The sequence below is a fragment of the Cyanistes caeruleus genome, chromosome 6 (assembly GCF_971803275.1).
Source record: "Cyanistes caeruleus chromosome 6, bCyaCae1.hap1.1, whole genome shotgun sequence".
Lineage (NCBI taxonomy): Eukaryota > Metazoa > Chordata > Aves > Passeriformes > Paridae > Cyanistes > Cyanistes caeruleus.
Genome location: NC_141706.1, coordinates 22034972 through 22060125, shown reverse-complemented (window position 1 = coordinate 22060125; position 25154 = coordinate 22034972). Strand labels below are relative to the sequence as shown.

The following is a 25154-nucleotide window of genomic DNA, read 5'->3' as shown; positions in this document are numbered from 1 at the left end:
TAAATGTATATTTTTTTATTTCAGATCTTCTGTAAAGAGAACTTCAGAGTATGCAGACACAACAATGGGTTCACTGCCACACAGGTTCCTACTATGTGCCACTCCTGTACTGAACATAAAGCTTTAATTCCTCCTCTAGGAGGGACCTAAGCAGGCCAGAGCCCTGTGGTTGTACAAACATTCACACACAGAGTCTGAAACAAGCCATCAAGGATTATTCCTGGAGTGATTAAGGACAAGTCCTAACAAGCCTTCATAATAATGCAGACTATTTAAAGCTTCTGAGGGCCAGGATCATATGGCAAAGGGCAGGGTAAATGAAAACAGGGTAATTTCTGATGCCATGAACGTGCTAAAATGGGAGGTGGGGAATGTTTCTGTGAGTCTGTGGGGGGAGTTGACTGGAAGGAGGGGAACATTATAATAATAGTTAGCATTTATCTAACTCTTTATCTATTTAAACCACCACACAAACACTGACTAGGGAGGAACTGGAATGCACTGCATGATACCCAAGGCAGAGCTAGTTTACTTTTTTTTCTTTTTTAGTATTGATCTAGGGTAACTGGCGAGGGGAGCAGCAGCATGGCTTGCCTGGCACGTGAATGCGTGTCACTTACTGCAGCAGGGCCAGAGGGATGCAGAAAGAGATGGGTACGGCTGCGGTGAGTAGAGTATTCCCTGGGGAGCAATGGGGAGATCTGGCTCTGTCATGCCTTCTTGTGTGCCCTTACCAAGGTGTGAAAGCCTTCAAGTGCCATGTGATTCTCCTTGACTTGACCACATTTTGCCCATGGCTCGCTATTAGCTTGGCAAAACATGAACAAATAGGTGCAGTAATCAGCAGCTTATCAAAGCAGAAATCAGTGATTTCTCTCCCCATGAGGTCAAGGCCAGGTTGGGGTATTTGAAATCAGATGGAAAAAGGCGTTTCCCCATGGCTATGGTGGCACAATGAGGTGAGGACAGCTGCAAGTCCAGCTGCTGCCAACAGCAGGCCTATGAAGGAGCAGCAGGGTGCTTGGCCACCCTCTCTTAGGACACGTGTCATCCATCAGGTTGTCTGCCCTGCGCTGCTGGGAGAGAATCTGTGATGATACAGCCAGGACAGCAGCAGCAAATCCTAGCAGCTACAACAGGCCTTGCTTGTGCCTCATTTCCCAGCATTAACCCAGGGTTTCTTTTTGCTACCTGCAACCTCTTACACATTTCCCAGATTTCTTTTGTCTAGAGGTTGAGAGGCTTTTGTGGGGGCCTCAGTTCCAGGATGCCTGGATGCAGGTGCATCTGCTTTTGAAATGACTGAGAGTTGGGTTAATGACTATAATGGCGGGGAAGATGGGAGAAATCAAGCAAATTTTTTCTTGGTTCCTTGCTGAACTGAAAATTTTGAGGACTTCTTTATTTTTTTTTCCATGGAGAATGAAGTATTCAAGGTTCTAGACTTTAACACAAACAAAAAGAAAAGTGTATAGCAAGATAAAATCTCATTTCAAATGGAAAATTCAGCTTTTCTCAAACAAAACAAAGCGGCTTGATTTTTACTCACTTATGTTTATTTTCTTCCAGAAAAAAACAAGTTACCAGAACTACTAGGGTGATTTGTTTTCATCCACTGTTTAAAACCTTTGGTCAGGGAAAACATTTCCCTGAAATATTTCTCTTAGTGTTCCTTCTGAGCATCTCTATGTTCATAATGCTTTCTTCATGCAGGATGCAATACTGGGCTTCTGCTACCCACTTCTTCCAAGATCCTTCTACTGATTTTGATTTTTCTGAAAGATTTTACAAAGGACTGCCAAAGGAGTTGGGAGAAATCTTCTCAGTTCCAGTTTCTCCAGTGGAGAGGAAAAAACCATCTATTTAATTTTCTGTTTACAGCTCCCGTTTCTTGTGTTGTCTCTAGGGTGGAGATGGATTGAGAGGGCTGCTCTGGTGTCCAGTCCTGGGTGGAGGTTCCTGTACCCCATGTGCCTGGATTTATGGTATATCTTGCTTATTCTTCCCAATTGACATCTGAGTGCTATTTGACATAATGTTTCCTCTTCTCATACAGGCTGTTGTGCAGCACTTAGCTGTTCCTGCTGACTCTCAGTTATGAAATATCTCCTTCTCTCTAAATAGAAAGGTCTTTCTTGGTTCTTGAGAGGTTCCTGGGATGTTCCTACTTGTGGGCTTTAAGTGCTGTGCAGAGGCCTTGCTCTCTGTAGTCCTGTTTTTGGCTGTTGCCGGAGAAGAGCTGTTGCCTCGAGTGTTTTCTTGTGCCAGTGCCCTCGGCTGTTGCACACATGAACTGAACATTTGAGGGCCACCTTTTCTTGCCTTCTCCTGTGTGCTCCACTGTTTGATACCCAACCTAGTGGCTTGGAGTCCTCACAAGAAGTGCCTTTGTCTTATTGACGGACTTGGCCCAGGTTGCAAATGTCAACCCAAGGTGTCAAAGTGAGTCACCGCACACACACGCATCTAGAGAGGATTTTCCATGCAACATGATGAAGTCATTGACAGCCGTGTTGTGCAACTGTCCATCATGAATCATGGGGATCAGTGACTGAGGAAGGCTCGGGCTGTGGGACCAACTTGTGTAATTATCTCTAACAACATGAATATAGAACAAATTAATTAATAACTGACATGTTCTTTCCACTCACTTGGCCCCAGTTGTCCCACTGGGAAGCCTAATGTTTTGTGTCTGTTGCTGGCAGGCTCCATTAGTATTCCGCTTCTTTTGTGGGGGAGGTGAATGAGTCTGTTCCTTGCCTAAGGGAGATGTCAATGAATCTGGCTACTGGCAGGTAACTATGGAGCAGCAAGTCTTCCTAGTGTGAACTCTGCTCCCTGTTGCCCTCTCTTCCCCTTTGCTTCTTTGTTTTTTGTTGTTTTCTTTTTACATCAGTTTCCTAATCCGTATTCCTCTCCTGCTTTTTGTCCCCTTTCTTTCATCCTGCCCTCACTCTCCCACTTTCCCTGCTCTGTTTCCTTTCCCCTTTGTTCTGCAAAGAAAAAAAAAAAGTTGTGCTAGAAGATAGTTTTTGTGTTTGTCAGCCAAAATTCTGTGCTCTCTTCCTGTAAATATTTCAATTTCATCATGAGACAGCATTAGTTTGTTAGCATTTTTTTGACTGAATGGGCAACATATTCTTCTAATGTTTGTTTCTTCTTGGAAGTTTTTCTTGGTGTTTTTTAATGTCTTAGTGTTTTATTAGCATTTCCTCTTGCCAATGTTTTGCTGTGGAGTGCCGCCTGGGCTTACTATGAATGTTTTGGTATGAGGCAAAGAGAATTCATATTTCTGGAGGATTTATTCCCTTGGTATGTGTTTTGGGCAAGACCCTGTCTCCATGAATATGCCAAAGGCAAAAATTCTCATGGATTCCTTTGAGGAGCAGGACTGAGCCTTGCTTTTGCACCCGTGGAGGATTGCTGTGCCCCACATGAGTCCTTGAGGGAGAGAGGGCTGGCTTGGACAAGAATGGGTGGGACAGGACTTGTGCGTGCCATGTCCAGAGGACAGGGCTCTGCTGAGACACACAACAGACCTGACCTGCTCACAGCACTGAAAGGCTCAGCATCACAGGCTTAACTCCCCACTTTTGGTGTAGTAAATCATCAAAACTTCTCAGAGCTCATGGTCAGTAATGGTCAGCATTGAGTAAGTCTTGAGAAACAGTGATGCTGAATGAAAACAATTGCGAGACTGAAATATGTACCTGCTTCTTTACAGCTGCTGCCTGCTTTGGGAGCCTAAAACTGCCTTCAGATGTTATCTCCAAGTTTTCCTTAGCATGCATGAAGGCTAGAAAACACTTTTTATTAATAAAACATTACACATTTTGCCTGATCTCAAGACCTGGAGCGTGAGAAATGGATTGGCTCTTGAAACAGCTGGGGTAAAGCATGAAGGGCTGCCATGTTCTGAGGTGAGCTGGCATCCTGAGTGGAACTCCAGTAGTGCAGGGAAGTGATGGGGAGTTGCAAGGCCTTTTCTTCACCTGGTTAACTTGGGTCTTAGGGGTGGAAACTAGGGGGCTGAGTATACGTTTCAGCTGCTGATAAATGGGGGAAATGATGTCTTTAGAGAGGAGACTGAGGGCTGTGGAGACCTGAGGCTGAGCATAACCTCTGCTGAAGGTGCATTGCTCTGAGCAGGGTGACTCGGACAGAGGTAGGGCTGGTAACAGAAGGTTGTGGCCATGTGTTATAGAGACTGATAGGTCCTCTGAGATTCAGCATTCAAATTTTTCACAGAAAAACAGAAAACATGTGGTATTCAGTGAGCTGAGCGCTTGGACCACACCTGGGCTGGGTTTCAGAGGTGACTATATCTGCAGATAGCAAGAATTTTATGCATGGATTGTGTTTGTTTGTGTGTGTGTTTGGGTTAAGCTCATCTAATAGTGTTTCCTGCTTTTGAGCACAGCTCAAAAAAAAAAAAAGGGTTCAGTTTTCTCATTTGACAATAAAATGCAAGCAGAGCAAAAATTAAAAACCATCTCAGAAAAGCAGTAGAAAACAGCTCTGGTAACTTCCAGTTTTAAAAAACACAAATTAAAATATTTGGTTAAAGTATTCTTTATTTTTCCCCCATACCTTCTCATCAGCTTTTATTCTGTTTTGCCATGGAAAAGGAGGCAACAGAGGAAGAATGAAGAAAAATAAAGCTAAAAAACTTTCTTGGGTTTATGGGGGATTTTTACTTAAAAATTAGAAAAATTTGAGGAAGGGTAGGAGAAAATGCTCATAAATTTATTTTCTTTAGAAGAAAAAACACTGTTCACTTAAAAAAAATGTTTTGAACAATTCAGTGGTTATTTGAGTAATTCCATGCATGGAGAAAGAAGATTGGTTTCAGAATTCAAATTCCGCAATTCAGAATCAGAGTTTAGGATCCTTGGTTCTTTTAAAATACAAATGTAGGTAAGCATATACGAGCTAGGGCAGTGCCTGCAGAATAATGAGGCTATTTATCTGGAATAGCCCTTATTCCCCAGCTACTTGAGATGTGTTTAGTTTTCAGTGCCTAACTGGAATGATGATTAAAACCTCTGTCTGGACAGCAGCCGCTTGCCTTCAAGGGTAGTCTAACTTCCATCTCCATCATAAATAGCTATATACAGTTTGCCATGTTTCTTCGAAGAAGTTTTTTGGACAGTCTTAACCTGATTTTCCAGGAATTTCCTCTCCCTTGTACTTGGAAAGTGTTATTAAGTGGTGCCTTTCTCTTTCCATGCCTATAATGCATCCCAAGGGTCCAGATGAAAGGTGAAGTCCAATGATTCAGCACTGAACATAAGCACAGTAACATCAAAGACAGGAGAGGAGCAGGCTGCTGAACAATGTAGACTCCTTCATGTGCATCCAGTTTTGGTGCCTCTTCCTAGGTCACTTTGGCTTGGAGCTAAAGGACAAATCCATGGTGTACATCAGCCCTGCCTTTCGATGTGGTGCCAGTGGGTTGGGCTGCCATTCAGGAGAACCGAGGCGGGAATGGAAGCCAAACTACACGTGGCTCTTGGGTGTCTCTCCGTATGATAAACCAGGTTAGAGAAGCATCTTCTTTTGAAGCCGTCAAATAATCATCCTCTCCTCAACAATTCTTTATTAATAATCCTTTTCTTTCTGTCCCAGGGGGCTGCACTGTGCCATTTCTCAACAATGCATGCATTTTCTTTCCATTGAAATGCTATGGTTGGTGTTACAGTTTTCAAATTAAAAACTGAATGTGTTTGAATATTTTTTCCCACACAGACATTTGTTTGACTTGCAAAATTCTTTTCTGTTAAAAGTGTCAGAGTGGATTTTTAACCCATTCTAAGAAATTTTCTGCTGTCAAAAATGACTAATATCCTAAACTCTCTTAAGAATTATTTGTCCCCATTTTCCTTGCTGAAAAACTAATTTCTGGAATTGTTTTCTTTTTTCTCCCTTTAGTATTCTTTTAGCGTCTCCACAGTTTTTTCTCATCTGTGTATAGCACTAAACTTTGGAAAGAGTGATTTTTCTGAACATGGAAAGTAAAAGAAATGGCACAGTAGTTCAGCTGGGATTAAAGAAGTGATTTAAGCCAAGCCTGATCTATAGGGAGAACTTTTCTGGAACCAAAATGCTCCTACAGGTTTTTTTTTTTTGAGCTTAATATTTTTGGAAGTTCAATGTACACTTCTACAAGGACTTCCAAATGTATCTTGTTCACTAATAAATTCCAAATAATTATTGCTGGCTTTTGGGCTTTTTCTCCATTAGATTTTATTATAGGACTTTTTACATAATGGGAGAACACAAACAGGAGATTTGGAGCCACAATTTCAGAGCTCTTTGTTCTGAGGTTGGGAAATCAGTTTCCAGATGTGGACGATGTTGGCGTATTTTTCCTTTTTGGGTTTTTTTTTTTTTTTTTCCTTTTCTTTTGTGTATGTCTTTCTTCCTCTTTTGGCCAGGAGTGAGAGAAGGAAATTAAGATGATGAATGAAATAATGAAAATAATAAAATAACAATGGTCAAAATCCCCTTTGTTCATGAGTCGTGACTCAGCTGAGGGCAGCAGCAGGAGTGCTGCTCTGAGCCTTCTCTGATGTCAACAGCAGACATCGCTATAGGACACATTTAGGTACTTTGTGTGGAAGAGGTGGAGTCTGGGGGATGCATGGAGAAATATGCTAAGGACTTAGGAGGATTCTTAAGTTCCTGTTCTCTCCCACGCTCTAATTTCTTTGTGCCACTCTGCAAAGACAACAGATCTCCCCAGCTGAGGGTTTTCCCAGCATGGGGTAGTCCACAGATGGCAAAGTTGGCTTCTAAATTAACTTCCCACAGCACAGGGTGTGGAGGGGGTGGGCTGTCACCAGCTGATGGGGAAGAGAGCCACTCTGAAAAGGACTCCCAAAAGTCAGGACAAACCCTTCTCGTGTCAGCAGCACTGTGGTATTGGCTCTGGAGTCAATGCTCCAGGTGTTGGTGTGAGTCAGGCTGTCTCCTTTCTCCCTCCTCTTTCTGTCCTCCCCAAGGGAAAATTAAACAGAAGTGCACACACAGAACTGACATTGTGTGCTTACCCACCACAATCCCCATGACTGGCCACCAAAAAGGCATCCCCAGTCTGGCTACTGAGGAAGAACCCAGGGCTGGAGATGCCTGCAGGACAAAGCCCTCTGCCAGGGTTGCATGGGTGAGGACACTGGCAGTAAGATATGAGTGTTGTACGTGCTGCTGCATCTATCGAGGCACTCAAGTCCTCCTCAGTGCCGTCGCTTCTATTGTTCTGCAGGCGTCTGTTTCATTCCAGCAGGGGGAAGGACACCAAAATGACTTCTTGTTAGATATCCATTAGCAGGGCTTTAGCCAAGGATCTCTAGGAGTAAATTCTGAGACAGTAAGCTGAGGCTGAGGCTTTAAGTATAATGAGGACGAGTTGCATTGTGTCTCTAATCCATCCACGTGCAGATACTTCCCTGGGGAGCTGTTGAGTCCCCTGGAACTGTTTGGTGTTGCCCGAGTTGATGACCTGGACTGATGCTGAAGGAAAGGGAGGAGAAGGGAGACTTAGCTCTGCTACCTCTAAAGGTTTTTTCCCCTTCTGAAATCACTGCTTTCAAGTTGTGGACACATCTGGAAGTAACAGCAAACATGTGTAGCCTGTGGTTTTTGAGGACAGGAGATGAGATTCATATGCAAGTGTGGGAGGGGTTTGCCGTCCCTGTCCTGACAGTGTGACCTTGGAGGCAGTTGGAGACAAGCTGGAGGTAGAGGAAGAACTCCCCAGATCAAAGAAAGGTGTCCATCCATCTCTGCCATTCCCTCAGGAAGAGCTGGGAGGTTATTCTTGAATCTAATGGACATGCACAAAAGTTGTAACACATGACTCACTCTGGTGGTTATAATGAGATTTGCACCCCCTACTTAGGTGATGAGACACAAGTCTCAAGTCAGGTGGGTGATGGATGCCCAAAATAATCCTGACTGTGTCTTTACAGCTGTGGTTGCAGCTAGGATATTTATCATAGCTTGGAATAATAAACTTTTTTTACCTAAACTAGCCATTTAAGAGTATGGCCACAAAGAAAGTACAGCTCTGAGCCCCTTCACTGTCTGTAAAGATTGTCGAGCTAGAGCTTTGGACGTATCAGATAGCTTTGATTTATCATTAGATTTTTTGCTTTAGTCCTCTGTGGGTTTGGGTTTCCAGGGTTTGAACCAGATTTTGGCCATGACCAGACTGCTGATCTATCTGCCTTTATATTAGTTTGACTTGACTATCCATCTTTACACTCTGTGAAAAGCTTTCAGCCTCAACAGTGGGATGAACTCTTCACTGGAGTCCCTAATCTGGTCCTGCTTTTGGGGGATTTTAAGCTCTGTTTTGGAGAAAATTTTATTAGTGTGCTGACTCTTTTGTTTGTTTGTTTTGCTTTGTATTTATATTCTGTTTAGATAGGATTCTTTCAGGAGGTGTCTTCAGGATTGTAATTTTCATGATAGAGGAGGGAGTGTGAGCAGGACATTCTTGTTCTTGCAACAAAATATTCATTCAATAACAAAGTTTTTCTGGTGTCTCCTCCTGACAGTTGAATGAAAGGGGGCACCAGGATGGGGATAACAAGTGAAGGGGAAGATAGTGTTTGACCTTTTTGTCCTAATCTTTCTTCTGATAGGGGTACATGCTGTCTCATGATAAGATTGACGAGTATCATGAAATGGAGAAAAATTTTCCTTTAAATGTTTCTGTCAGAATAGCAAGAGTATGCTTCTGGGTTTGGTATCTCAGTGTCTTGGGAACAAGAAGGAACCTGATTTTTGCTGTGTCAACGTCTGTGTTTATTTGAGTGTTCTTTCCTTGACGTTGTTTCCTTTTGATTTTCCAATGCTATGAGAGAAGTCAAAATAGCAAGGGAAGCAGAAGTGACAATTCACGAGATTGCTGCTGGTTTCCAGCTGAATCTCTGTGCCTGGTATTTCTTACTTCACAGGCACTTCCGAAGAGCTGTTGCCAGCAAATGGAAAACTCTGCTTACATGGAGTTTGCTAATATTTAGGCAGGCTGAATCTGCATTTTCATTTGTGAGGATGAGCTGACTCCTAGAACTGGACTCCCGTGACTTTCAAAGGTTTTTGGAAATTAGACCCTAAAACCCAGGAAGAGATTCCAGGTTTCCCTTGCTGTCTGTCTTGGTAGTGCAGCAGTCAGAGAAAGCACAGGTGGTGCTTACAAACCTGGGCAGGTAGAAATAACTCTTGAGTTGGAAGAAACCAGAAGGTATCTGTCCAAAGATATCCATGTGGCATGGGCCTCCTTGGATCTGTAGCCAGAAAGGAGTCATCTGCATTTCATTTGTATCCCATCAGGACACATTTCCTGAGGATCTGAATGGAGAATAATTTCTCAGAGGAACTACTATTCCCTAAGTCACATAAAACAAGACACACAGTCCGTGTTGATGAGCAACGCAGCTTGCCCTTTAAGCATTTTCATTAATCCTTTGTATCTTTGAGTTGAATAGCTCTGATTGCATGGTAGGACAGAATGCCAGAATGAATGAAGAAGAAAAAAGTGAGGAACAATAACCTAAACCAAGCACTTATATTGAAAACAGGACCCAGGGAAGAACAAGTAACTGCTGGCTTCATAGGCCAGCTCTCTCCCTCCTGCAAATCTCTTTCCTTGATGAGACAATGTCAGAATGTAGCAGAAGCGTCTTTCAGATTGCAGATCACATCTTGGCAGGGGAATGGACATGAGTATCAGAGATGACTTGACTAGCCTTAGCCCTCAGATGTTACCTTCAGGCTCGTATTCATAAACAGACTTCTGGTAGTTTGCTCAGGCAAGGAAAGTGAGTACATTTGTCACTCCACCAGCAGTGCAGCTGTGCAGGGCTTGCACAGGGTAATTGTCCTAGCACACAAATCCCAGATGCTGTCAAAGCCCCGTGCTAACCAACTGTAAAGCTGTGGTAGCACTGCTTAAGAAAACAGAAAGGGAAGGGGAAAAAAAAGAAAAACACAAGAAAAACTAACTGATTGTCTTTAAAAAGATAATTACTTTTGATGGCCAGCTGTGACATCCGTCTGCTTTTCTCCTTCACAGCATGCTCAGTGCTGCTGAAGGTATGGGTGAGAAATCCATGTGGTGGTTTCAAATTCAGCATGTGCCGTGAAATGAGAACTCGGATGGGCAATATCAATGTGGTTGTAGAAGCATCGTTTCTTTAGCCTCAGTAATGGGAAGACAAAAACCTCATGTGTTTCAGTAACCAATTGCTAGTTAACAACTACTCGCAGTCTTATTTAATCCTCGAGTGCTACTAGAGGAGTAGCGACATGATTGTTAAAAAACCACAGTCTTTCATTAAAAATATTTTCTGAGGCTTATTAATTGAGAAACAAATGTATCTAATGGGTCATAAATAATGAATCTGGGCAGACAACATACAAAATAAAATGTATAGGCCAAATACCACCTCTGGTTATATTGTGTAACCCAATGGAGAAGATACGTGTAAATGAGAACAAGATGCAGCCCTGTAATTGTAATTATATAGAATCGTAGAGAGCTCTGACCACAAAAAAGTCACTGAAATTGTCAAAATCCTGACTTCACGCCAGAAACCTTGGGGCTGAATTTGACAACCACTGTGATGTGTTGTTTAGGGAGAGGACTCAAAGGAAGAAATGTACCTCCGTCCCGAAAACCCCTGCCTTGAACTGGGCCAGCTGCCCAAAAGTGGTGTGCCGTATCACAGCATCTCAGTCTATCCCACTGCATTTGTGCTCCCATGGTTTTTATTGATGCTTCGCCCTTTTTCCTTCTCCCCTCAATGACTCAGTCTTGAACCTACTAAGATGGTGATGTTACCGCCTTTGAAGTTGAAGCAAGTCCGCCTTTCTGTCAGTTCAGGCATTTTGTGCACAAGGCACCCGTGGGTTTCATGCCACTCCAGAGCTTCTTCTGCCTGTTAGGACACTTGAAGTTTGGATCCCTGAAACCACAACCTTTGCTCTTTTGGCTCAGTACAATGGTAGGAAAAAATTTGTGGTGCTTCTCCCTTGAAGGCTGATGCTGGCAATGAAAGGAAATTCCTGGATTTGAATACTTGTCTGTTTACTTATTTATTTACTTTTGTATTTAGCAGTGGGAAAATATTTTCATCTTTCTCCTTGTCTTGTCAAAAACACTTTATTAATCACAGCGGGCACCAGAGTACAAAACTGGACTGCAATAATTTCTCCTTGTCCTGGGTCACTCTTGGTCCTCAGTGAAATGCTGCAAGGCTGGCAGAAGACCCAGTGAGGGATTTCTGAGGAAGAAATGGCCACCCTCATTCTGCAAGGCCACCCCAACCAGCCCGTTCCTCCCGTTGCCTTGGGATGTCGGCTCCCTGTCCCAGGATGCTGGTGTGCTGCATATGGTGGACAGGGCTGCCAGCGCTTGCCTTGCCTCTCTGAATGGAGAGGGCATGCCCTGCCACTTCTCCTGCTCGTCCTGCCTTCTGCTTTATCCTGTCTGTGAACTCCTGACCTTGATTGCTCCCTCTCCTGCCCGTTCTCCCCTCCCTCTTCCAAGCTCCAAGACGGTTTCGTGTTTCTTGGAATCCGGCAGCATGAGGGCTTCTTGTTGATTGGTATAAACAATCTTAAAGGTCACATTTTCCCCCCCCCCTGCAGAGGGAGTTGGGGTGTGTGTGTGTGTCTAAAATAAAAGGCTTCTCTCAAATTAACAACCACAAGGATGTAAACATGGAAGCCAAAGGGAGCTGTTCACTACCAGTGTGAGCTGTGCCAAAGAAGCCCCTGAGGGCTTCCTTAAGAAGGAAAATGTGGGCACAAGATGTGGCATGCTCTTGCGGCTGGCTGGGAGGGAGAGGTCAGGGTGCCAGGGGATGGTGGCAATCATGCCCTGCGTGAATGGTGACATTGGATTTGAGCAGCTTGGTTTGTGCCAGGGCTGGCGCTGGTCATCCCGCTAAGCTGGGGGGGAATGCAGAAATCAGGGTGGCTTTGAGCTGCAGGGGCAGGAGGCCTGGAGCTGTGAGACAGTGGATAGCATTTCACTCAGGCAGGCGCTGGGTGCCATCCAGCTCCTAGAGCCGCTCGGCTGCCTTTGTGGGCTTCAGTGAGAATTGGGTCAGAGCCCTGTCTGGGGAGAAGCTAGTGGAAAACAAGCAAAAAAGCAAATGTAGGTGCTCAGAGCTCGTGTCTGCTTTGTGGCTGAATCACAGCCAGGTCTCCACTCCAGAGGTTTACGCACTTGGTTACGTGAGTTGAAGTACAGCAGGGAGTCGCAGTTTCGACCAGCTTGGTTGTGCCAGGAAAACGCTTTGTAGGTGCAGGCTACTCTGGGTTGAGAATCCTTTAGCTGCTTTAGTTTGTCTAATCCAGGGAGAGAATTTAAATGCAAAAGGGCAGCACCTATTCACATCTTAATAACTTGTCAAGTTTCTGAAAGACTGTGTAGGTTTAATGCATTCTAGCCCAGTCCAGCTGAAGGGTTGTTAAAGTGGCTCTTATCTGTGCTGCCCCTGAGATTTTTCTCCCGTGGTATATTTCAGGAGAGGAGGAATATTTTGGGATGTTGCATGGTAGCTGCTGCTTCTTTGCCAAGGCTTCAGAAGAGAGCAAGCTGAAAAGCTGTTTCAAACTGGCCCTGTGCTTCAGGAAACACAGCAAAGCTTCATATCACAGCAAACTTCTCTGAATTACAAGTTAACATAAGCCCCCTGAAGAGAAATCTGTAGAGATTGCTGTATGTTTAGCAATGTCATTCTTAAGAAGCTGCTGAGTAAAAATTGTTGGAAATGAACACTGGAGAAAAGTACCAAATATGTCTGCTGAACTTAATTCCTCCTTTTGTGGCCACTGCTAGAGACAAGTCACCCAGTTAGATGAACTTTTAGTCTGGCTTAGTCAGGCCAACCTTTCTGAAGGAGATAACCAGGCACAACTCACAGCAATGTGCATTAGTGGGCATGTTCATAACCCTGTCACTTTGGGTGGTGGTTGTAGGCAAGCAGGGCAGATCTAATTCCAGCATCCAAGACCTGAGAAAGTATTTTTCAGTATTTGCAAGTTTTTACTAGCCAGTTTTCTAAGGAAATATATTTGATGAAAATGTGTATTGTGTATGACCTCATGATCCTGCTTCCTCCTCTAACTCCTTCTGAAGGACTCTTTAGCTGGTTCCATCCTAATTTGTGAAGGGAATAGAGATTTCAAAGATAATCCAATTTCTACAGATATAATGAAATTTAGAGCTTGTGAGGAGACATTTCCCACTAATGGGCATTAATCTCAGAATTTACTCAGACACAAAAAATTATAGAGAGAAGACGTGAGGAAAAAACTCATGGGAAAACCTTCCTGGGTTCAGTAAACATACCAAGGATACCATGTTTCATTAGATCATCTGGTTTTTTTCCTTATTTGTGTTATTTCCCCGAACCTCTACTTATCCCAGGTCAAGTTTCAAATGGAAGCAGAGTCTCAGAAAAAGCAGGAAAACTTTTTTTTATTTTTTGACTGGTATTACAATAGATCTTAGATGCTCAGAGATCAGGATTATCTTGTTCTTGGGTGCTTTGCATCTCATACACAGTAAGAGACAATCCCTGGTCTGAAAGGTTTAAAACATCAATGCGGGCTGATGAGTGAAACTGGATCACCAGCTCAAACTCCTGGTGTGAATCCAGGCTTGAGGGCTTTGAACTTGCTTTCTCTTCCTGATCAAGAGTCCTTGGGATGATGTGGTTCTAAGAACTCCCAAATTTCTTGTCCAATTTGTAATTGAGCTTATGATGATCCTGGTGATACTCTCATCAAGTTAATATTTGAAAAATTATGTGCTGAGTATTTGCCTCCATGTCTAAATCAAAAATGATTGCCCAAGTACCTCCTTCTGCTTCACATAACTTTTATTAGATGACAAATTAGTCCACTTTTATCTCCTGTGGGGTGGGAAAAGATGGGAGGTGGCAGATTTGAGAGGATATATTTGTGTTTTAAATGGTATGGGTATTTTAACTATTGTCTGCTTTGTTGGTCTGTTGCTAAAGGGCAACAAACTTCACTCCTGTTCCCAAATGTTGCATGGCTGGGAGATGAGATCATGCTGTGTGAGAGACATTTGCTGATACATCACCTTTGTTTAAATTCCTAGCATGTTATGTTTCCTAACAAAAAAAAAAAAAAAAAAAAAAAAAAAGTTCCTGAAAGAGCTACTGATGGCCCAGAGTGATTGTAAATATTGAGTTTGTCTCAATGCAAGTTTGAAAACTGGGCCAAAATGCCTCGAATTTGAAGTTTTGCTACAATTTCAGGCCTGCCAAGGACTTTGTGGGTTCATAAATGATAAACTTTTCTGGTACCTGAAATACTAACCCCAGTCATGTAAGCGCAAGTCAAAATTTGAATTAGTTTTAGCCAAGACTGCTGAAGGGCTTTTTATGCTTTCTGAGTCAAGCCCTTGTAAGGTGCTCCAAAGTGAGATCCATAAAACAGCAACTTTCCATGTGAAGGAAAAAAAAAGAGAGGAAAAAGACCAAAAACTGCTTTTGTGAAGCACAAAGTATATTTTAAGAGGTATACAATGAGGAAGACTAGTCTGAGATCCTTCTCCTAAAGGATATGCTGGCTCTGTAGAGGAAAGAACCAGATGATATGAACCATTGTGGGGTTTTTTGCCATTATTTGAATCTTCGGTTTCAAGCAATCAGGATAGCTGATACTTTCTGTGACACATCTCATCTCATCAAACACTTTGTTTTCTTTGTGTCAAAGATTTCCACAGGAAACCTCCAGCCAAAATGTAATATTAGGCATGATCCTTCCCTTGTTTCCACTGCCCTAACATGGTGTGAGTGGCAGGGATAAACCTATTTTTTGTTAAAATCTCAGACTGTTGAGAACTGGCCCTTCTGCCAGAGTGGAGCGGGAAGCAGTTTGGAGAAGTCTGCATGCATATTTTCATAAGAGATGTCACGCTCAGGGGGAAGTTTGGATCCACAGGATACGGAGGCAAGGCAGTCCACTTCCCCCATAGCAAAGCTTCTCTTTTTTCGGAAAGCGTCCCTCCCCTGTGTCCTGGCAGGACTTGGGTCATGCTCAAAATTCCATCCTGTCCCTCTGCTTCCTGCCCTTTCACCCATCACCAGAGTGATAAAACACCCGGCTGAAGGCATTGTGGAACTGATTGCTCTGTTACATTTTCAGAAATTAAAAGTAACGTTGCAAAAGCTGGTTTTGTGGCAAGTTCAAAGGGACCGTACTGGTCCGAGCTGCCCAGCATGTCAGGACTTTTGGTGTCTGAAATGTTTTATGATTTGATGAAAATTCCAGCCTTAATGCTTGGATTTTGATTTTGCATACACTGCTGTTTAGCAACATGAGAAATGGTCAGAACTGTCATGTTTGCACTGACAAAAATGTCCCTCAAGGAACGGATCCTTCAGATTTGAGGTTTTGGATTGATAGGCTCAAGCTGAGAAGTGGGACTGCTGGCTTCACGGGAGCAGAGGACGCTGTCCCTAGGAACAGTTCACCACTCAGATACAAAAGAAGCTGCTCACTTTGAACAGCTGTCTCTTGGAGTTCGCTGTATTGTTCTGGGTAACCTGCTCTAGGTGATTCTACTTGAGTAGTGTGGATTGAGGCCCTCAAAAGGTCCCTTTCCACCTCAACCATGCTGTGATTTAGCCTCATAGCTTGGAGCATATTTCTTAATCTGCAGTGAATTAATCTGGCTACTGGAAGCAGTGTATCTTCAGCAGTACCACAGAACTACCTTTTTTTAACCTTTCTATGTTTTACCTACTGAATTTTTGTGCATTTTCCATGTTTTCTCATGCTACACTTCAGTTCTAGACCAGATAACTAAGCAGAGTTAGGAGGGGATGTCCTGCAAGCGTATCTGCCAGCCGCCCCTTCCAGGTCATCCCTTTGGAGCAGCTCCTGCCTGTTTCTCAGTGCCATCCTGTCTGTGGCCCTGGTTGGGCTCAGCATGCCAAAGGAGACAAAGCCTCCTCCTGCATAGCTGGGGCATAGCTCAGCCACATTCTTCAATGGCTGTTTTTCCCCAGTGACCTTACTCTACAGCTCTGGTGGTCAGTTGACTATTATGCTGCGAGCTTGCCCGCATTCCTCCACCCACTCAGGCAAGCTCTGCTCGCTGGGAAGGGGCGGTGAGGCAGGGAGGAATCCGACCGTCTGGAGACTTATTCAAGGGAAACAGAAATTTCAGGCCTCTGGGGCTGTTTTGCCCATCACTTCTCCAACAACAGGGAGGTTGGAGTAGCTGTGTGAAGAGGGTCTGACCACTGCGGTTGCCACACACCCTGCAGTGACAGGCATTCCCGTGGCAAGCCAGCAGGCTCCGCTTGTTGCCACACTACTTGGCCCTTTCCTCACGCTGGCAAGAAGGAAAGGAAGACACCAAGGAAAACAGCCTGGAGAAACCTTCTCAGAGCAGTTGCCACTTGTCATGTTTGTGGGAGCCTTGCAGTAACAGGTTTGGGTCCTCAGCTCCTCCGCTTTGAAGGCTGTGAAGATTGCTAAGCTAAGGATCTTTAAACACAGTAAATCATGCAGCTTGTTGGTTTTGAGAACCTTTTAATTTTGACCACTTAATGTGCAACTTTTAAAATAACAGGTTCGATTTCTCATATATGTGTGTAAGAAAGAAAGAGAGACTAGACATGAGCTAGATAGGGAGTTGCAACGCAGATGATTTTTCAACTCTGGAGCCAACTCAGACCGATTACAGTGGGAGAAAGGTTTGTACAGTAAGAGGAGAAGGTTAGAATCCTGCTAGTTTATTACTGCCATGGTTAGATTAGAAATGTTAAGGATTTGTGAAGAAGTGACTGTCAGGAAAATTTATGATTCTCATCGCTCACTCAGCCACTCTGCACATCCTGTATATTTTCTGACATACTTCCAACGGCATAAATATTAATAGAGTAATACTGACATTTAGGCCTGATCCAAGTCTCATTAAATTCAGTGGAAATGCTCCCATTGTCTTCAGTGGAAGATGGATCATGGTCTTGAAAAGGAACAAAGGAGGTGAAAATACCACGTGGGGCTTCGTGGGGCTAAATAATGTTGTTATTAAATCAGAACTCCTCAGCTTCCTGACTGAGCATTTCACTCTGTGACCTTTAACGTTAAATTATTGCCAAAACAGGAAGAAGAAATTAAGGCTTGATAAAGGTTGAGATGGTCACAGATTTTACCAGCCTCACTGATGGAATGTGACAATTTCTTCAATGGGAATGAGTTGGGCGTGAATTGTTCATCAGTCGTTTTGATTTATTCAACCTTTCAGCCCCAGAGTTTGCAGCGACAGGGATTACTAGAAACTCAGCAAGATAAATTCTTTCTCCCATTTAGTTTATAACCTCTGCAGGTGCATGAAGAGTTACAGAGAGAGGATTAGGTATTACAAAATGGCTCCGTTTACTTCATTGACGAGATAGCCCAGAACTGGCTGTGCGGATTCCATGTGAGAATCTATTGCAAAAGCTTTTTTGGCATTGAAATATCTCTCTCCTTTTCTAGATCAAAATCTTCCCCCCCAAACCTTTCTGCACAGCAATTAGTTACAGCTGTGTTTTGCAAAGCCACCTAGGGAATTTGGATGTCCAGTTCCCATAAAGTTTAATGTGAATTAAATTGTGAATTAGGTTTCCAAGCAGCTTTGAAAGTTCAGCTGAGTTAGGACTGGAACCTCCTGGTTTTGATACAGTTCTGTACATGGAACCCCTACATCTCTGGATAACAAAAAAAAAAAAAAAGGATATTTTGACTTTTTGTCATCACCTTGCAGAGCACAGGTCTCAGTGAAAGAGCTGCACTGGAGCTTGCAAAAGGACCTGCAAAAGCTACACTTGGTATCAAAAGAAGCAGAAGTTTTTCAGAGTTTTTTATGATTGTTAAGACCCGATTTCCAAGAGAACCCATCTTTGCAACAAAATACATGCCAGGCTTCCAAAGGATCCTTTTATGAAACCACAAACGTTGCATCTCAGTGCACTGAGCTCTCCTGAAAATCTGGTCAAGGATGAAGGGATGCAGAAGACTCTGTACTCAGGAGTACCTGGCAAATTTCAGGCCAGAACAAGCTGTAGGGTACATTTTCCTGGAGAGCTTATCAGTGAATGTGTGAACTTTGCCAACTGTGGCCTCCCCCAGAATTTCCAGTTCTTCCTCTTGTCAATTAGGAGGTTCCTGTCTGATCTGTGAAGTAGAGGCATAGGCAGACAGCCTGTCACATCTACTGCTTGAAGAAAAAATATACAGGAAGTAACAAATAGAAGATTCAAGTGAAACAGCTCAAGAACTGCAGGGGCGAAAGTTTGACTTGCACTATGCACCACATGACTTTCTCCCTGCTACCAACACCTACAGAGGTGATACCTTCTCTATCACCAAATTATGGTTAAAGAGGACAGAGAGGTGGGGAGGAGGGAAACAAGAGCAAAGCCACTTTAGTGCAAGTAGCTCATGCAGAAGCCTCATGGAAAGAGATTGGTTATTTAAGCTGCAGACTTCTCAGAAAAGGAACACTTTAGAAATATTTCCTGTAGCTACACCAGGGGTCTACAGATCTTAGCCAACAATCTGGAGCCACACTGGTAAACAAACATGTACTAAAAAAAAAAACCCAACCCAACATATTTTGAGAAATAGGTCCAAGGCAACTTGGATGACTAGGTTTCCAGTTCTAGTACTCAGTGGCCACAAGAGCAATAAACCAAAAAGATTCCCCTCTTAGTTAAAAACAGAAGCAGCTGTTTATGATCAATCCCGTTTGGAGCCTCCAACACTGTAAAACTAAACCTGCAGTGACCTGAGCGAATGTAAAGATTTTATGAGGCCACAAAGTATATGCATGTTTGCAGTGGTGTAATAGAGAGGAGAGACCAAACCGGAGGATTTGAGCCAGTCTCCCCACATATTCTGTTTAAAAGTTAAACTGCACATTAGTCCTCAAAGAATAGGAACAGAATGCTGGTTTTTTTTGAATTCTTGTCCCACTGTTTGCAATACTTGTTTTCCAGGCTTTTTACTTTCCTGTTCCTACCCCCCAAGCCCTGGAGAGTTCATGGAGTTCCTTGGCTGCCATGAAATCAGCAGGTACTGAAGGAAATGGTGTTGGGTACTCAGGGGTGGCTTTCTCTTCAGGCATGGCCTAAGTAAAAGGATTTTATGGTGCTACTCAGTCAGATGGAGTACACGAGAGAAAGCAGAAGACTTGGACTCCCATTCTTGATGACACCAAACTATCATCTACTGATACTTTAGAGGGAAGGGATGCTCTCCAGAGACACCCTGACAGATTAGAGACTTGGGCTTATGTGAACCTCATGAAGTTCAGCAAGGCCAAGCATAAGATTCTGCATGTGGATCAGGGCAATCCCAGACACGCAGGGCAGGTGATAAGTGTATTGTGAGCAGCCCTTTGGAGAAAGACTTGGGGGTGCTGGTGGATGAAGAACTGGACATGAGCTGCCCATGTGCGCTTCCAGACTAGAAATCCAACAGCATCCTGGGCTACATTAAAAGAATTGTGGCCAGCAGGTCAGGAGAGCTTATTCCCCTCTCTATTCTTCTCTCATGAGTCACCACCCAAAATATTGTGTTTAACCCTTGGTGTAAGAAGGACATGGACCTGTTGGAGTGAGTCCAAAGGAGGCAATGAAGATGACCAGAGTGCTGTAGACCCTCTCCTTTGATTTTAGGTCAAGAGAGTTGGGATTATTTAGCCTGGAGAAGGAAATATAAGCCTCTGAGGAAACTTCATAGCAACCTTCCAATACCAAAAGGCGAATCTACAGGAAAGATGGGGAGGAACTCTTTAATAGGGAGCATTATGAGAGGTAAAGGTTTTTAACAGAAAGTGGGTAGATTTAAATCAGATATTAGGAAGAAATCCTTTACAATGAGGGTGGTGAAGCACAGGAACGGGTTGCCCAGAGAAGCTGTGGATTCCCCATGCCTGTAACTGTTGACGTCCAGGCTGAATAGGGCTTGCAGAAACCTGGCTAGTGGAAGGTGTCCTTTTTTGTGGCAGAGGGTTTGGAACTAGATGATCTTTAAGCTCCCTAATCCAAACATTTCTATCATTTTGATGGCCTTCACATAAATAATGATGGTTGGATGCTGTTGATGAAATCCTACTTTGATCACCTGTGTTATCAAACATTGTGTTACCCTTTAGCTCTGAAGGGTATCTTTTTTTGTTCCCTGAAATTTTATTTTTTTAAAATGCTTTTTTTTTTTTTTCCAAAAATTTTTCAGAAAGAAAGTTGGTTTTTTTGTTCTGTTTTATGTTTTCTCCAGAATGCTGCTTAATGTGATCTGGATGTTGTCAGCTGGGCTCAAGTGCTTGTAAACCTTGACCTACCATAGGAAAAAAGATGTGTGTGTCTTAGGTAAAGACACATGTCTAGCTGAGGGATCTGGTGCTTGGTGGGTTTTTGTTCAGTTTTCCTCAACTAGGAAAAGTCCTTTAATCCTTAGAAAGCTAGAACGGAGAAAAGTAAGTGGAATGGTGTAAGGAAAAGGTGCTCACTTCATGAAAGTGAAGCTCAGTACAGCCCAGCAGAGGTGAGCTGTGGCTTCGTTTGCCATGCAGCCCTTTTCCTCTGCGTGAAATGAAAGTTCCCTCTCCCCATCCCCCTTTGCATTGTTTCCTCTCTTCTCTTTTTTTCTCTTCCCTTCAAATATTTAAGCAGATATTTCCTTTTTGGTGGTGTGCCAGGGAGCATTCCAGCTCTGCCCCCTTTGAAAATAAAAAGGCTGACCCCCATTTCCATAACCAAGGAAGGGACAGGTAGCCTTTGTTTGTGTTCCAGAGCATGACTGTTTTTCTTAGATTTGCACCAAAAGAAGAGAAATGATGCTGTTATTCAGAGGAGGAATTGGTCAGTGACCCCAGCAAACGCAGTAGCAACGGCAGCAAAATGGGTGGTATGAGCTGAACACTTTTTGGTGATGAACCTTTGGCTTTGGCCAGTTCCTTCTCTTGCCCTCTTCCTCTCCTGTCCTTTCTCTCTCTCTCCAAGATTTCCCTATTTTCTTGTGTTTAAGGCACGTCAAACCCTGGAATAGCCCTCACAGGCATTAGTCACCAGTGATTAAAATAGCCACTAAGCAGGCAAGAGCCTGCAATGATTTGTGCTAAATTGGGTGTATCACTGTTTGTAGCAAGGGTTGCTAATTTGCAAACCTCCCTTGTTATTATCGTTGTTTTTATTAATAGCGTCAAGGGGCTCCAGCTGACATTAAAATTTCATTTCATCCACTGCTGTATGAAAGTAGGGAATAGAAGAGTTTGTCACCTCGATGGGAGCTGTAAAAGTCAGGAGAAATGATGGACTTTCTAGTCCATACAGCTGGATAATAACAGAGATCCAGTTGGAAGAGAGGGAAATGGCAGACCTGAGAAATGGGCTTAGGTCCCCCTGGCTCTGAGCAGTTTCTCAGCTGGGTGACTGCTCACTAGATCTCTGCTGGCAGCAGGGGACTTGGTGGCCTGGTGGTGCAGACAGAGCAGCTGCCAGAAATGGGTGCTGTGCTGGGAGTGAAGGGGGTACTTCTGGGAAGCCACAGAGTATGCAAAGATGGAAAGAATACAAACACACCAAGCAAAAAGGCCACTTTATTGGGGATTTGTGACAATAAAATCAATTGAAAGGCTGGAAATTTCACCTTGGTCCAGAGAAATATATCCAAAACTGCAATTGCAGTTGTGTACTTGCCTTTTCTTACTTACAGAATGACGACAGTAGTGCAACCTCACAGGGACTGTGTTTAAGGGTCCAATTTGATACCAAGTACATGACCTTGGTCTGCACCTGGTGACCTGAGTGCAAAGTCCATTTGCTACTAAGGATGACTGCTGTAATATAGTGACTGAACCTACTCATTAAATACATCAGGCTCCCCTCTAGTTGAAAGTATCATTAGTGGTGAACGTTTTCACTTCTAGCACCTAGAAGAAGCTGTAAGGATTTACCCCAGTTTAGAGCCCTTTAACTCCAATAGCAAAAAAAACCCAGCCCTGTGGTTTTTATTGCTCGAAGTCTTGGGCTCTCTCCCTGCCAATGGCTGATGGATAATAGATGTTTTGATGCAGAACAGAAATTGGAAATCTTGTAAGAACAACTTGGGTCAGGCTGTGAGTATATCAGAAGGGTTTTTCCCTCTGTGTATCTACTTCCAGCTGAGAGGAAGTAACAAAGAATGTGTTTAAAATCAATGGAATTAGACAAACTTCTTTGACGCATAATGAAGATTTGGATTTTTGGAGGTTTTAAGTGAAGTTTTGGCTATGATTTTGTTTTGTCTGCAGTAGTCACATATCTGTAACTGTATAATAAACTACAAGATCTAGGCAGGATTGCTAGAGGCCTGTATTGCTCTCAGCAAGCACCACTCCAGCTGCCCACACTGGCAGTAACAGTGGTGGCTTTACTGACAGGGCACATTTTAAATACTGATTGTCAACTTGGGTTCTGAGTGAGTTAAGTTAACATAATGTGTGGTGAGTTAAGCAGAGAAATCAACCTGCAGTCAGTTTTAATACAGCAGTACATAATTTGAGGCAGCTGTCACCAGGTCAAAACCGTGAGCATTTTGCTCCCAGTGAAGGGATCCCTGGTTTGGGAAAGCTGCTAATGAAGCATTGAATGCTGTGATGTGATTAGTCTCCTTGCCATTGACAAGGCTTGAGCACTGAACTTCAAGTAAAGTGTGTTTTTGGAGTGAGGGGAGAGTGTGTGGGAAATGTTGTACCAAGCCATGAGTGTGGAAAGCCAAGGAAGTTGAGTGATGAGGTTTAGGAAGGCTTCAAAGTGGCTGTGGATGGATGTGCAGCGGAAGGATGAAGTGAGGGTGAGCTGTGAAAATTACTCTCAAGCATCTCTTGTCTGCAGCCAATTTATTTTGGTTTTCCTGAGGAAAAGTCATGGAGATAGAGAAAGGACTTCTGGCTGCTGGATTCTCCAGCAAGGAGTGTGGTGCTTGGGTTTGGTAACTCCAGGGAGGCAGAGGTGGAAGTGGAACTGGTGGGGCTGGCCCATCCCAGCTGCAGGATCCAGTGCTTTCCGAGGCACTACCCTGAAGTGCTGACTCTTGCCAGTTCATGCTGCTGCATCTTGGACTGTCCCTTTGGGGTATTATCCTGCTTGGTGGTTTTACCTCTCACTTGATTACCGAGAGTAAGGATGCAAGGAATCTGTGAAGCAGCAAAGCTACCTTTCATTTTCCAAAGAGACAACCTCAAAATATTCTGAGAATCTGCCCTGAGGGAAGGAAATCTCCAAACCTCCTATTAAGATACCACAGCAGCACCTCATTTTAGTGAGGTAAGAACTCTCATTAGATCTTTCCCAAGCCACATCTGAGCTACAGGCTCTCTTCCTTGGGTGCCCTAGATGGAGGGGAGAGGAAAAAGATAAAAAAAAAAAAAAAAGAAAAAAAAAAAAGAAAAAAAAAGAAAGAAAAAAGGAAAGTAAACCCCAGCCCAACTCATTTCCCAAATGCTGCTCAGTCTGAACTGATTATATAAGGTGATTGATAAAGCTGAGGAGTGAGCTGAGGTCAGAGCCCCAGGATGCCAGCTTCTCATTCCATGAAGGAGCTTTTTGTGTGTATGTCTATGTGCATGGAGGACGAAGGTTGTGTTTGTTTCTTGAAAAACCCTCAGACACTCTCCAAAGAATTCCAAATTTAAAGCAGCGTAAAATGCTCCATCAAACATGTTTTATAGTCTTGACATTGCTGCCTGTGAAACCTACTCCAGTGGCAGTTTCTGAGACTTTTTGAATAATCTCTTGATTGTGCTTTACTTGCTGTTGGGCAGAGTGATCATGGAAAATGGGGCAGTTGTTTTATAGTCCTGTCTGGATGGGGAAACCTTGGAGGAAGACTGTTTCACCCAAGGTCACTCAAGACATGAAAAATATATTCTGCCTCTAAAAATAAACAAGATAGATCCATATGGCTGGTCTAGGGGATGAAGCAGGAGTAAATGAGGCCTCTGGGGCTGAGGACTTGCTTTCAAATTGAACAGAGATCACAATGTAGTGGTCACACAGAGATGTTTTTCTGAAGCTTTTCTTGTTTCTCCACAGTGCCCAGGAGTGGGACCAGTCACAGTGGAAACCACAAGGGAGATTTGTGTAGATCGGATGGGAAATCACTGGAGGCCCTCAGGACTGGTGAGTTCCTAGAGTCAGTAACAATGCCCTTGCCAATTGTCTGCTGTTTGTGTAGTACAGGGACTCTCTGGTGGCCCATTAAGGGCAGCTCCATTGTATTTCAAACATTTATTTCCACCTGCTTTGGATCTTGCATGAAATATCCAATACCAGGACTTTCAGATCTGCCCCAAAGACTCGGGAGCGGAACTGCCACTGGTTGATTTGGTCTCGGTGTGCTACTGGTGTAGCAGAGTTGAAATGTGCTGCGACAGGACACGATCTCATCATCACTACGCCCAGCAGGAAAATAAACATTTCATCTCTGTCTCACTATTTGTTCCAGTAATATCTTGACTCTGGCTTAGCCTTTATGTAGCAGCACAAACCCGTTATTCTGTGACATTTCTTCCTTTCTACAAATAAACAGAATGGAGGAGAGAGGAAGTATGGCCAAGCACTATAATGTTAGGAGCAAAAAGACAAAATTAGACATGGCAAAATTGCAGTTCAGTCTGAAGGAAGAAGAGCTGTGATGTACACTTCACCTGTGGCTAGGACTTGACAGTACTGTGCTCATACAGATACAGTTCCTGCCTTGAATCATTTACAGTCCAGAGAGATGACAAGTGAGACATGATGAGCAATCCTTCCTTTTCAGAGGAAGAATTTGGGCACACTGGATTAATTGTTTTCCTTTGTAGGTCAGCAGGATCTTTGCTGCAGCCAGGAATAGAGTTTCCCTGTAAGTTGTTTGGCGAAAGTGTGTGGGGCAGGTTTGTCTCAGTGCCTTACCCATCCTTCTGCAGTCTGGTCTTCACCTCTAAAATGTGAGTGATCATTGTAAAGTTACCTAAAGTTACCTAAAATGAGGTAACCCAGGCTTGAGTGTTGTGCCTGACGTTGTGCATTTCTATGTTGTCTCTCCTCCCTTTGTGTGCTCGAGCACTACGGCACTTGCAG

General features: G+C 43.5%; 1 protein-coding gene across 1 annotated transcript in view; it reads left to right on the top strand.

The window, feature by feature from the left end:
- The first annotated feature begins 549 nt into the window (after positions 1 to 549).
- The window catches only part of LOC111930774 (uncharacterized), a 119261-nt gene continuing 94656 nt past the window's right edge, over positions 550 to 25154 (top strand). Inside the window, exons 1-3 of the mRNA XM_086894293.1 lie at positions 550 to 665; positions 1907 to 1985; positions 24126 to 24212. Coding sequence (XP_086750419.1) covers positions 606 to 665; positions 1907 to 1985; positions 24126 to 24212 — 226 coding nt within the window. The 5' untranslated portion in view covers positions 550 to 605. The remainder of the gene's footprint in view (positions 666 to 1906; positions 1986 to 24125; positions 24213 to 25154) is intronic.